At 32.6% G+C, this 13,514-nt stretch overlaps 4 protein-coding genes across 8 annotated transcripts; 3 read left to right on the top strand and 1 right to left on the bottom strand.

Annotated features, from left to right (window-relative positions):
- Window positions 1–656: 656 nt before the first annotated feature.
- LOC111805942 (40S ribosomal protein S30) lies at window positions 657–1,391 on the top strand. Of its 2 annotated transcripts, XR_002816722.1 has the most exons (4): window positions 657–750; window positions 848–985; window positions 1,153–1,312; window positions 1,359–1,391. XR_002816722.1 is itself a non-coding variant. In XM_023691245.1 (3 exons), the coding sequence occupies exons 1-3, from the start codon at window positions 747–749 to the stop codon at window positions 1,197–1,199; spliced, it is 189 nt and encodes a 62-aa protein (XP_023547013.1). In that variant the 5' UTR covers window positions 657–746; the 3' UTR covers window positions 1,200–1,313. The 2 variants fall into 2 exon arrangements, 1 of the variants encoding a protein (XP_023547013.1); XM_023691245.1 differs by lacking the exon at window positions 1,359–1,391 and having other exon boundaries at window positions 1,153–1,313.
- Window positions 1,392–3,218: 1,827 nt separating this feature from the next.
- Window positions 3,219–6,304, bottom strand: LOC111805940 (vacuolar protein sorting-associated protein 32 homolog 2-like). 4 transcript variants are annotated; one of them, XM_023691240.1, is made up of 8 exons: window positions 6,113–6,304; window positions 5,904–6,012; window positions 5,241–5,340; window positions 4,550–4,635; window positions 4,356–4,447; window positions 3,876–3,990; window positions 3,520–3,715; window positions 3,219–3,422 (listed from the first exon to the last, which is right to left on the bottom strand). In XM_023691240.1, exons 2-7 carry the CDS (start codon window positions 5,973–5,975, stop codon window positions 3,524–3,526), a joined length of 657 nt encoding a protein of 218 aa, XP_023547008.1. In that variant the 5' UTR covers window positions 5,976–6,012; window positions 6,113–6,304; the 3' UTR covers window positions 3,219–3,422; window positions 3,520–3,523. The 4 variants fall into 4 exon arrangements, with proteins under 4 accessions (XP_023547008.1, XP_023547010.1, XP_023547009.1 ...); XM_023691242.1 differs by having other exon boundaries at window positions 5,904–6,009; XM_023691241.1 differs by having other exon boundaries at window positions 6,152–6,304.
- Window positions 6,305–8,106: 1,802 nt separating this feature from the next.
- On the top strand, window positions 8,107–10,233 carry LOC111804845. Its single transcript, XM_023689642.1, has 3 exons — window positions 8,107–8,465; window positions 9,707–9,913; window positions 10,160–10,233. Exons 1-3 carry the CDS (start codon window positions 8,255–8,257, stop codon window positions 10,231–10,233), a joined length of 492 nt encoding a protein of 163 aa, XP_023545410.1. The 5' UTR covers window positions 8,107–8,254.
- A 168-nt stretch (window positions 10,234–10,401) lies between these two features.
- On the top strand, window positions 10,402–13,293 carry LOC111804965 (inositol oxygenase 2-like). The gene is made up of 11 exons (XM_023689813.1): window positions 10,402–10,606; window positions 10,853–10,994; window positions 11,293–11,374; window positions 11,691–11,895; window positions 12,002–12,061; window positions 12,151–12,203; window positions 12,320–12,442; window positions 12,522–12,591; window positions 12,687–12,765; window positions 12,845–12,926; window positions 13,012–13,293. Exons 4-11 carry the CDS (start codon window positions 11,700–11,702, stop codon window positions 13,036–13,038), a joined length of 690 nt encoding a protein of 229 aa, XP_023545581.1. The 5' UTR covers window positions 10,402–10,606; window positions 10,853–10,994; window positions 11,293–11,374; window positions 11,691–11,699; the 3' UTR covers window positions 13,039–13,293.
- The last annotated feature ends 221 nt before the right edge of the window (window positions 13,294–13,514 follow it).

The following is a 13,514-nucleotide window of genomic DNA, read 5'->3' as shown; positions in this document are numbered from 1 at the left end:
ATCTAAACATAGAATCCTTGCGGAAGTTGGTCACTACGTCTCAAAGTTCAAATTGTAAGGTAAAAGAAATGCACAAATTGAAAGTTGTAACATGCATAAACAAACGAAGTTTGATCTCTAAAGACATTGAAGTCGTAGGCTTCGGCAAGAAATAAAGTACGGTACTGATTCTGACTGACAGGAGGGGAGGTTTACTGATTCTGACTTGGACATGGGAAGGGACATGGGAAGGGACATGGGAAGAAAAATGTCGAAAAAAAAGTGAGGTCTAAATCTTCATGGCTTTAAATTAAAAAAATATATATATATATATATATATTTATATTTATGAAAGATAGATTATTATTATTTGTTTAAGTAGGCAAAGAAATTTAGAAGGATTGTCTAGGGAAAAAGTCGTGAGAATTTTTTCGAATTAAAATAAATGTTTAGACAAAGATATAATAATTACATGTAATTTAAGGAGAAACAATAAAGACAACAAATTTTCGCGCTGAAAAAATAATATTGCTAAAAATAGTTTTTATTTGGGTTAGAAAAACTTTGGGCCGATATATAAGTGAAATTAAATTGGGCTGGGCCGGCTGGATCAAATTTTCGCGCGTCAGCCAACCCACTACTATATATATGTTTGTCCATTCTCCTAAACCTAATTTTTGGAAGTTGCGTTGTTAGTTTCTAGCGGTCGAAGCGAGCACGCCTGTCGCCGAACATCCGGAAGAGGAGAAGACGCTTTCAGATTAGCCATGGGTGAGGATCGAGCTCTATAGCCTCCTTTTGCATTTTATGTTCGTGTGTTTGATGATCCTGATTAATTCGTTTCTTCATTCCTGTAATCGACATTCAGGTAAGGTTCACGGATCTTTGGCTCGTGCCGGTAAGGTGAGAGGCCAGACTCCGAAGGTTGCCAAACAGGACAAGAAGAAGAAGCCACGAGGACGTGCTCACAAACGGATGCAATACAATCGTCGATTCGTCACTGCCGGTAAGCATTTATTTCCTCTCCTTCTCTCTCTCTTNCACTGCCGGTAAGCATTTATTTCCTCTCCCTCTCTCTCTCTCTCTCTCTCTCTCTCTCTCTTTGATATTGTAATCGCGTTCGAACTTTTATCCTTTTCTAGTTTTTTTACGAGTTTAAATTTCCTCTTGCAGTCGTTGGCTTCGGCAAGAAGAGAGGACCTAACTCGTCAGAGAAGTAAGAGTCTCGATAATTCGGCATAACAGCCATTCTTTCATGTTATTTAATATTTCTGTTAGTTCTTCCTTGATGTGTTCACTCTGGCATTGATCTGGACAATGATAGCATTCGTTTCNTGTGTTCACTCTGGCATTGATCTGGACAATGATAGCATTCGTTCCTTTAGAAGGTTTTTGTTTAGTCACTACATGTATCTTTTACGTCTAAGTTTTGACGTTTCGCAATGAGATGAGTTTGTTAAGTTTTTGTTAATAGACATTGGCAAGGGATGATACTGTAGGAGATCGAGTGTAGGCTCTGTATTTCTAGATCTTGCAACTGTTTTATTCTTTAGACTTGGAATTAGACTCTGGTCTTGTCTATTCCAACTACCTTCTCCCTGTGAAGTGCTCTGAGAACTTACTAGGTGTTTAGGTAACTGAGTTAGAAATTGAAGATCACAGTGAGTAAGACGGATTCTGGACAAAATGATGACAATCTCGCGTAGTAGACTTCGTTTGTTAGGAACTCATTCAACATCTTCCTATGTTTTGAATTCATTTTAAACTAATTCCTTCGTCATTTTCTAGTTGTAGTGGTAGTATTATTAGTAGCGGGGCTAGAGTATTGCTATCATAGGCTTTGTTAGTTTTTGTAGACATTCATTACGATGCAAAACCATTGATCAGTCTTGTTTGTATTCTCATTATTCTCGTCCGTTTTGTCAATGTAAATTACACATTCAAGAACGTTGATCTTGAATGTAGTTGATGTCCTTGTATTTATTAGAAATTTGAATTTCAAAAGCTCTCGTCTCCGAAAATATTAAGTACCGATTTAGTTGTTTGGGAATGATGATACTATTTTTAAGTCAATCTTCAATCACCTTCCTCCCTCATTAGCTGAGAAAGCCAATTAGTTTTTTGAGATAGTAAAAAGTGATTGAAAAGTTTTAGTGAACATGGGAAGTTGAAGAGGCTAGATATGTTTCTATTATTCCTTTAATATTTTCTCGGAAATAATATTCTGTTAATTTTTCTTTATATAGATACTATTTTTACTTCCCTTTATGATTTTGTAGTTCAATATTGCAAGTAAAGAGTTGTTTGGTTGTGGGTTAATTCTTAAACCGTCATTTTAGTATGATTTGAGACCGTAATTTAAGTCCCCGCCAGGATTGAAGATGCTTTAAACTATTTACTAAGTGAAAGAAAGAAAAGTTGAGGCAATGGAATTGTGAAACAGTGTGGAGAAGTGACTATTTACTGAGTGAAAGAAGGAAAAGTGAATGCTATGGAATTGTGAATTAGTGTTGGAGAAGTGAACGAGCTTTTCTTTCTTTCATTTCTTTCCTTCTCTCTTTCTCTGATAATTTAGAATTATGAAGGAGGTAAGTTCAGTCTCATCCATTTTTTATAAGGGTAAAGGAGAGGGGAAGGATTTATTAAATGGTAGATCTCAAGAAAATGACCTCCAATCATACAAATCTTTACTGATTTTTTTCTTTTATTCTTTCATCTCTACTTTCAAATGACCTCCAATATAGTGAGCTTCTCTACTTTCAAATTATGTCTACGATATTAGGAGAACTATTTGGATTCATTTAAATTTAACTTGTTTTGCTTGTGTATAAAGTCTGCGACATTTTATTCTTTAGGTTTTCATTCATTCCTTGTTATTAATATCCTTTCTTGCTATATAGATTTTTTTAAATATCAAAATATCAAACTTTTACTAGAAATTGTATTGAGACTTGAAAATTGTTTAAACAAATTTTCAAATGTGATTTGTATTAATTCTTTTCATTTAGGAAGCTCACTATAAACTAGAAAAAGCAACAAAATTTATATCTTCTGTTTCATTTAGGAAGCTCACTATAAACTAGACTGATGAATTGATTGTGAAGATTAAAGTTTAAAATTTCCTTCACTTCAAAATCCTGAATTTCAAAAATTAGGAACCAAAAACTCCTAACTTAATTTTAAAACATATTTATTAGTAGTAGTCTTCCTAAACCAATATGCGATTACTATTATAAACCTAGAAATGAATAAAATTATTAAATTAAATTTAAAATGACCACAATGTTTGCATTCCCTGCAATTTAGAGTATAGATAAGTAAAAGATTTAAAGGATGATTACAGTTATTTCGCGTTCTTTATATACACTTCACGCGGCATGGAATTATAGGTCGTATGCAATTTTGAACGAACGCCCATCGTAAGCTTCCTTGGATGGCACAATCTGGCGGGAGATCACACCGATTCAATTGCAAGATAACAGTGCATATAGTCCATTGACATCTTTTCAAATAAAATCTAAAACGTTGAAAGAACAAGACCTGATTAGAGGGCCATCTCCGCTTGCAGAGCTGCGAGTTCGTCTTCTTCAGCATTTCTCTTCTGAGGAACAGGGCGTGCAGGTACTCGGCCTGACGGGACGGAAACGGGCGCAGCAGGAGTTGTTGACGCCGGTTGGAGAAGTTGCTCTTCCAACTCCGCACTTTCCAGCTCTTCAAGTTCCGCCTCCAATTCATCCTGAATGGCAACCATAGTCACTGGATGAGATACTTACCAGATATAAGCTATTAATATACTTACTAGATATAAGCTATTAATATACTTACTAGATATAAGCTATTAATATACTTACTAGATATAAGCTATTAATAATAGGAAAGAGTAAAAGATTAACAACCTCGTCGAAGTCAGCTGCGGCACCAATTGGAGTTGATAGCGCTTCCTGTATCTGTTTCATATTCTCCGTCTGCTCATTAATCTCATCCATCGTTTTGTCCACATCATCAATATTTCTGAAGAAGTTCCGAATAATTAAGCTACTTACTACATAAACTACAGCTTTAACTTCTCACTAAAACATGAAAAAAGTTTCACAAATCATTCAAATTTCAGGTCGTTAAAATATATTTAAATAAACTGGCATCAAAATTTGATCGCATTTTCTCCAGACTGCTAGCTTAACTAGATGAATGGAGTGATGAAACTCGTTCAGATATATTGTACAATTTTCAGGCAATAATAATAGTATGTTTAAAAGACGTGCTAAGATGTATTATATAACATAGATTGATTTATTTTTTTATAGATATTGAACGACCCAGCAAGAACAAAATTCTGAAAGATTATAAACCACAAAGGCAAATAAAAGTAGTCATACGTTGCTTTCTGCATTGCCTTCATTGCCGATGCTCCTGTTCTCAAAGCATCGACAGTTTCCGTCGTAGCTTTAGCGCCTTCTAACATAATCATCTGCAAGAGTAAGAATAGGTTTTGAGTAAAAGCTTCATTGCAGCGCATGAAAGTAAAAGAAATAGACGTCTCATCAATCAGTAAATAACGACTACAGCACACCTGATCGTGGATACGCAATTGAAAATTTCCAAGCTGCTCTACTTGCTGTTCGTAGAGTCTCTTTCTCTTCAAACATTGTATGGCCGCTGCAAACAAAATATACTGATTGTGAATGGAATCTGAAAAACATCAAGTCCTTATGGCTCTACTAACTCAAGAATTGCTGTATTCAGACTACCACGGGACAATTGTCATGTAATCAAAATCGATTTTATACATGAAAACAGCAATATCAACATTTTCAAATCACCGTGCCTTCTATTTATTTGAGAAAAAAAAAATTAAAATGCAGTCTGTATTCTCTAACATACACAAAACCATTCATGAGATTTATTTCCCTAACAAGCGAGAATCTACTTCGGAGAATTCCTTGAGAACAAGATTCTCCTTCTAATAATGAAAAATAACTAAAATGAACAAAAAGAAAAAGTCCTTGAAAAACAGCATTAGTTCCTGCAGAGTATTACATTGCAGTAAACTGACATAAGTATAACTTGCATTTCAAAAGTAAAAAACGGATTATAAAACTTCGAAACGTGAGAAAACAAGGTATGGTGCGACATCAAATTTACACCTCAGAGTCGACAACGTAGGTATTAATTAAATCTTAATCACGCTCCACACATTTAAAAAATCAAAGGAAATTGAAATCAATATCGTCATAATGATATCACTCAATTTCAGGCCATACCTCGTTTATTCTTCACTCTTGTGAACTCTTTAGCTTTTTCAACCTCTGCAGATGCCTTCTTTACAAGAACATTCTCTTTCTTCTCCAGCATTTCAAGCGTCTAAACAGATCATAACAGACAGTGAAAAAAAGCGCCATGAAAAGCTTTGTTAGACTAAAAAGGTCTGTGCGATCACAATTACCATCACTTTGGACATGATTTCAACTATCCACTCCAATATAATCGCATAGAAGAATAGCATAGAAATGTAGTACACAGTTTTCAGTTCTTACATCTGTGAAATTTCACCTAGTGTACCGCGATTACAAGTAGCAGAACAAGTGTAAAATTACATGTTAACCTAATTCAAATAAGACGATGATTTCTCAATCGGAACCACCACTTGACCAAGTAAAAAGAAGAACCAAATAAACACTAATACTCTGTCAAGGAGAAGTGAGAACCAATTATCGCGGCGTCATAAACACTAATACTCCGTCAAGGAGGACCAATTACTAAGTCGTCATAAACAATAATATTTGGAAGAGGTGAATGATCGAGAAGTCAAATATCAATCAAGATCGAAAGAAATAGAGCTAGAGTTCAGAACAATCTACTAAAGGAAAAGATCATTTGCATAAAAAGAATATCTAAAACAATAGAACAACAAAGTGAAGACGTACCTCGCTTAGCTTCTCTAACGTAGCCAAAGCATTGGCTTCTTGTTTAGGTTTACCAAAAAGCCTGTTAAACATTGTTGACGCTAAGCAACAAGAATCCTCTCTCGATCTTCTGCAACAAAGAACAAAATCAGAACCAAACGCTTAGTTCCAAATGCTTAGTTTCAAACAGCCGATCAACTTCGGTGAAAACAAAAACAATCAATTCCTACCAAAAGTCGATAAACCAGAGAGATTGAGACGGAAGGAACTATGAGAAGCAGAAATGAATCGAAAGAATTTGAAGTAGAAAAGCTTCCTCAATCGCTCCAGAAACTGGAGGACGAAGATTTAGAGTTCCTGCTCTCTTCACGTCGCTGTTTCGTCTCCACGCGGCAATCTACTTACTGGTTTCCGTAGATCAAATCAAAAACTACCAATTTTCACTCCGCCAATTCTATTTATATGGGGATATGGGCCGGGCTCGATTGGTACTCCAATGATGGGCTGAATATCTTATCATTGAATCGGCCCAAATTCATACTTGGGCTGCTGGACATGTATATGGGCCAAACCAGATAAAGTACAGAGAAGCCCAGTCACCACAGCTGTTCCCGCAAATTAATGCAAATGTCAAATATACCCTTACATCACGTCAATAATGACAAACTCTTTCAAATTTGATCTAATGACCCAAGAAAATATAAGATTCGAATTACATTGTTGATCAAATATACCCTTAATCGAGGCTCGACTCCTTTGGAGTCTTAGTCATTTTTTACTGCCTTCGAGGAAGCTTCTCTCCTTTTCTTTTGGAGTTGGCTCTGATACCATGTTAGACGAACACGACTCTCCACAATGGTATGATATTGTCCACTTTGAGCGGGCTTCCTCAAAAGACCTCATACCAGTGGAGAGAATATTATTTGTTTATAAACCCATGATCATTCCCTAAACTAGTAGACGTGGGACTTCCATCATCCAACACACAGCTTTATATACCCTCAAAATAAAACTTTCACTTTTCATAGGACATTTCAAGAGCGGCATTATTCATATTTGATGATCATAATTAGTATAAATAAAATCTTAAAGTAAATAAAATGTTTTTAAAATATATTAATAAAATATCATAGCTCTAAATTATCATTTATCCAAAAATAAATAAAATTTTGATTTTTTTTAACGTGTTAAGAATTAGCTCGAAATAAGCTTATGAGTCATTTATGGCGGCTCGGAGACCGGCTTGGAAAACCAAACATTTTAGTTAGAATAATGAACTTGGTGTCACTATCCTTTCCTCAATCATAAATTTGGTAGAAAAATTATTGCAAAACGTGGGGGACAAATATTCAATATTTATTATCCCAATCTTTAAAAAGTAACATTTTCAATCAGACATTATCCATATTAAAGTACTCCTTTTGCAGGATAACCTATTTTATATACTTTTAGTTTCATATTCAATTTCAATCCATCATTTCTAATAAATCGACATTAATATTTTCTTCATAAATACTCACCATCGTAATTATTATTATTATTATTATTTGATTTTTTTTATTTATCATTAAAATAATGATATTACTAATTGTTTATAATTAAGTTAAAAATAATATCTTCGACATCGGCACGTTCTTTAGATTCTTATCCTAAATTTATAATACTATATTATTACAAATTGATTAAAAAAAACAATATTAAAATATAAAAATTAAATTCTTTTGTGCTTTAAAGCCATACCATATCATAAAAGAATCTAAGTGGTCGTCTAGTCGTCCTATTTTTATAGTATGAGAATTATTGAATTATACTCATAAATTTTTAAATTCTATTAAGTGTTACAATTAATTTCTGAAATTATTATTTAATTTAGTTTATTAAGGAGTTATTAAATTTTTATATAAATAAATAATGTTTTTTATTATATTTTTTAATCAATAATTAAATTAAACAATTAATTATACATGATATATTTAAAAAAAAAAAAAAAAAGAAATAGATAAGAATTAGAAAATAAGAAAATAAATAAATAAATAAGAAACTCGTGGAAAAGACATCATATTTGGAAAAAGCAAACAGTTTGATATGTCTTAAAGTGATGAAATTATTGGTGATTAAATTATTAGTCACTAAACACTCCAACCGAATGTGGTTTATTTATGGCACGTGCGAAATGAAATGTGAGGCCAAATTTATTTGGCGCAGATATGGAGGACGAAAAAAGGAGAAGATAAAAGGGCAGAAGCAAGAGAAGAAATATGAGAAAATAAAACACCCAAATTTGAGGCTAAACCCGAAGCCACGAAGCCACCCGAACTTCAGTTAGGAGGCGAATTCGGCGGCGGAGACAGCACACCGAAGGATTCTCGACAATGAACAGGTGGTTCATTGAGCCTTTCAGGAAGTTTGCGGCGGCCGGCGGACGGCGGTGCTTGGTCAAGGACGCTCATTGCGACTTCACTCATGGCGTTTCCGATGAGTTTAAGACGCCCAGAGCCGTTCCGAGGACGCCCAATGTTTCTGCATTTATGGCCATGCTCGGCCTACCTCCCTTACGTCTCAACCCCCTCTTGCCTTCCTCAGGTTCCCTACTTCTACCCTCTCTTTTTTTCCTGTTTTTTTATTTCTTTAAGGATAAAACGGTAATTTACCATCAACTAACATTGAAAGAATAATTAATTAATTCGAGTGAAATTACTCTTATATATGTGTAATCTTCTTTTTATTGACTATGACGTAAAAATAAATTCTATTTTGACGTAGATGTGAATTAGGTAGATTTTTTTTTTTCATGGATATTAAAATTTAGAAACGTGTATTAAAAACGATAAAAGTTATTTGAATATTAAACGTCAATTTTACTACTTATCAAATTTTTACTATATTTTATGTAATTGTATATTTCTATTGATAATTGAATTTAAAATATAGCTTTTAAATCATTTTTATAAAGTAATACCCATTAATAAAAATCTTAAGTAAAAGAGAAACATATATATATTTATAAATTTTTATTTGAATTAGTTCATATATATAATTAGATTAAAAAAAACAAAATTTATTTATTTTTAAGGGAATGTTTATTTAATTTACCTAAGCTAAAATTGTAGATTCTTTTTATTAATAATTAGATACATAAGAATAAATAAATAAATAAATAAATAAAACAAGAGAGACGACAAAATTAGAAAAGCTGTTTAAAAGCACAATTATGAGTGGAGACAAAATTAAAAAGTGATTTTATATAAAGGTTTATTATTATATTCTCAAATAAAAATAAAAACATTTGACCCATTGACGCGACTTCTCGAACACAACCCCAGCCTAGTGGACGCTCTGTATTAAAAAAAATAAACCATCCACGTTTTGCCACGTCATCTTCCAAATTTGACACCGTGTAAATGTATATTTCATAAATAAAATCTTTTAAAAAGCTCCAAACGAAAGGGACATGTCCTTGGGTCATGGATTTCAAATTTAAAGCCTAAATTTATTTACCTTTAATTTAATTTCGAGCTGTACAGTTGAATATATTGTGTGGCTTAAATAATTTTGCTTCTGGTTTTATTTTATTTACGGTTTAAAATGTTTTTTCCTTTGTATTTTGAATTTTTTCTTCTTAAAAACCTTAAATAAATAATAATAATAATAATAATAATAATAATATAAGAATATTATTATACTCAACCAAATAAAATAAAACGTCGTTTTCCGCCGCTTTTAAGTCTTATTCGTATTTTTAAATATTTTAAATTTGCTAAATTAAGAAATAGTGTTTTATTATAATAAAAAGTAATAATAAATTTATTTATTTTTGTTTCCAGTAGAGAATTCGGAGGGATTCCAATTCTCCGGCGAGGAGTCGTCTCCGCCATTAAATGAAGGCGAAGTTTCTCAGTTCCAAACTCACCATAGAAAGAAGGAAAAATCTCAGCGATCTGTGGATTCGACTTTCCTTCATTTTCCGTCGCTTTCTCGGCATTTTCCTTCGACTTTCCGATCGGCGATCCTCAACGCGCAGCGGCAATACGGTACGATTTCGATCTCTCTGTTGAGTTTTGCTGAATCTTTTCATCGTTTTCGAATCGTAGCGATTCCGATATGTTCTTCGGTGCGTTTGTTCTTGAGGTCACTCTGCGATTTTACTCTGTTTAATAAAAAAATTTGAAAAATGTTTATTCAAAAGAAACAGAGCAATACTTGTCGAATCTCATTCGATTTTATAATTCTTTTAATTATTGAAATGAGATTGAAATTTGTTGTGATTAAATCTACAGCAACGTGTGCTGAGGTCCAGAAGCCTTCTCAGGAATCGGAATCGGAATCGGAATTGGACGGTGAATTTGANTAATAATAATATAAGAATATTATTATACTCAACCAAATAAAATAAAACGTCGTTTTCCGCCGCTTTTAAGTCTTATTCGTATTTTTAAATATTTTAAATTTGCTAAATTAAGAAATAGTGTTTTATTATAATAAAAAGTAATAATAAATTTATTTATTTTTGTTTCCAGTAGAGAATTCGGAGGGATTCCAATTCTCCGGCGAGGAGTCGTCTCCGCCATTAAATGAAGGCGAAGTTTCTCAGTTCCAAACTCACCATAGAAAGAAGGAAAAATCTCAGCGATCTGTGGATTCGACTTTCCTTCATTTTCCGTCGCTTTCTCGGCATTTTCCTTCGACTTTCCGATCGGCGATCCTCAACGCGCAGCGGCAATACGGTACGATTTCGATCTCTCTGTTGAGTTTTGCTGAATCTTTTCATCGTTTTCGAATCGTAGCGATTCCGATATGTTCTTCGGTGCGTTTGTTCTTGAGGTCACTCTGCGATTTTACTCTGTTTAATAAAAAAATTTGAAAAATGTTTATTCAAAAGAAACAGAGCAATACTTGTCGAATCTCATTCGATTTTATAATTCTTTTAATTATTGAAATGAGATTGAAATTTGTTGTGATTAAATCTACAGCAACGTGTGCTGAGGTCCAGAAGCCTTCTCAGGAATCGGAATCGGAATCGGAATTGGACGGTGAATTTGAAAATGAAGAATATGCGCCAAACGACGCCGTTTTCCTCGCCCCCAAAATCAACTCCTTTGGCCATTCATTCAGGTCATTTTGTGATCTCCTTTCTCAATTTTCTTTGTTTATTAGTTTTATTTATTTATTTTTAGATTTGCAATGACTACAAGTAAACAAAAAAAGAAAATCATTTTTTCATATATTTTATATATAAATTTATGAACTTATTAGTATTAAATTTAAAAATTAACAAAATATTTTAATAAAAGTAATTTTTTGAAATTTTTTTATTTTAATTTGATTGATAAGAAAAAATTTATATCCAATTATCTTTTTAATAAAAATATTATGTTAAATTTTTTTCTATTTGTGTGAATATATTTTGCAGGGATTATGACGCCGAAAGCGCAAGGCAAAAGACTGTTGAAGAACTCTACCGCTTGAACCACATCAACCAAACATATGATTTTGTAAGTTCAATTACATCTCTACTTAATTTTTTTAATCCGAAAAAAAAATTAAGTTAAATTACCAATTAGAAATTAGAAATTGTTAAATTATTGATATTACTAAAAATCCTTTCAATAAGATCTTAAAGTGTATTGTTTGGCGTCTACTCTACTCACAAAAAAAAAAAACGATAACAGGATATTGTGTAAGATGTGAAATTAGGATTTTAAAGGTAAAAAAGTGAGATAAAGTCGTTTCAAACGAGTCTTAAACTATGTTGTTCGAGTAGGAGATGGAATTAGGGTTTTAAAAAGGATGGTTTTGGTGGAAAAACAGGTAAAGAGAATGAGAGAAGAGTACGGGAAGTTGGACAAAACAGAAATGAGCATATGGGAATGCTGTGAGCTGCTGAATGAAGTGGTGGATGAGAGCGATCCAGATTTGGATGAGCCTCAGATTCAGCACTTACTCCAATCTGCTGAAGCCATTCGAAAAGACTATCCCAACGAAGATTGGCTCCACTTGACTGCCCTTATCCACGGTCATATTTCCTTCCTATTTTATATATATATATATATATATTTATTTATTTCTATAAAAAGAAAAAATAATAAAATAATAAAATAATAATACTGTTGGGGTCTCAGATCTTGGAAAGGTTCTCCTTCTTCCTATCTTTGGAGGGCTTCCTCAATGGGCTGTTGTTGGTATGTTCTTTTTTTCTCTATCCTACTTTTGAATATCAATTAATTAATTATTAATTAATCAATTAATCAATTAATCAAATATTTGGTAGGTGATACATATCCTCTTGGCTGTGCCTTTGATAAGTCAATTGTTCATCACAAGGTAACAAAACTGTTACCCTTTTCATTTTATTTTTAATTTTAAGTATTAAAAATAAAAACAAAATAATTATCGGTAAAATTTTAATATTTCTTTATTATGGGATGTATATTATGCAGTACTTCAAAGACAATATAGACCAGGATAATCCAGCTTACAACACAAAATATGGAATCTATTCTCATGGATGTGGACTCGACAATGTAGTGATCTCTTGGGGGCACGACGATTATATGTACATGGTATAATTACTTTATAACATATTAAATTAACCCTTTTTAGAATATAGTTTTTATTTAACCTTAATTCAATAATACGCAGGTTGCTAAAGAAAATGGAACAACTCTACCTTCAGCCGGATTATTTATCATTAGATATCACTCATTTTATCGTAAGTTTATTTAATTTTTGGTATATAGTACGATGTAAATTAATTATATAAATAAATTTGAGGAGTGATTAATAATTATATATATTTTTTTGTAGCAATGCATCAGGAAGGAGCATATCGACACTTGATGAACAAGGAGGATCTTGAGAATTTGAAGTGGCTTTCAGTTTTCAAGTAATTTTAATTTTTTATTTATTTATAATTTTTTACTTTTTTAATTAAAAAATTATTTAATATTTAAAATCATTTCCAGCAATTACGACCTTTACAGCAAGAGCAAAGTTCTTGTTGACGTGGAAAAGGTCAAACCCTACTACCAATCCCTCATTCGAAAGGTTAGAACTCAACACCGATTTATTTATTTATTTATTATTTATATTCATTTATTAAAAGGGTAGTTTTTACTTCGTTTTTTTGCAGTACTTCCCCTCCAAGCTTAAATGGTGATGATCATGATCAAGACGAAGATGAAGATCAAGGATTCATGAAATGAAATCCATGGTGGGTTCATGAACCCAAGCTTGGTATCGGACGTGTAGGATAAGTATTGCTATCGTATTTATAGTTTGTAGTTTGTGAGCGAATTATATTATTTTGCTGTGTGTGTAAAATTTTCATCTAAACTTTATTGCCTTGTGTAATAAGATTAATATAATGCAAATATGTTTGAGTGAGAGTTTATGTCACAAACACATTCATATGAACTCTAGTTCCTTCATCCTACATGTCAGGAGTTGAAAAGAATTGTATTTATTTGTTTATGTCGAGCGGAATAGATATCAACAAAAAGGTAAGTAAAGGTGTACGTAGCCTATTTACCAGTGTTATTGTCGGTCGACTTCAAGTATTTGGTAAACTGCTCTATCAATAGAAAAGGCGGAAGCAGCTGGTATATAAATTACTTGCTTCGATCTTCAATAGTG

Source organism: Cucurbita pepo, chromosome LG11 (genome assembly GCF_002806865.2).
Source record: "Cucurbita pepo subsp. pepo cultivar mu-cu-16 chromosome LG11, ASM280686v2, whole genome shotgun sequence".
NCBI classification, from domain to species: Eukaryota; Viridiplantae; Streptophyta; class Magnoliopsida; order Cucurbitales; family Cucurbitaceae; genus Cucurbita; species Cucurbita pepo.
The sequence above is the reverse complement of the archived record's forward strand: the minus strand, read 5'-3'. Positions and strand labels throughout refer to the sequence as shown.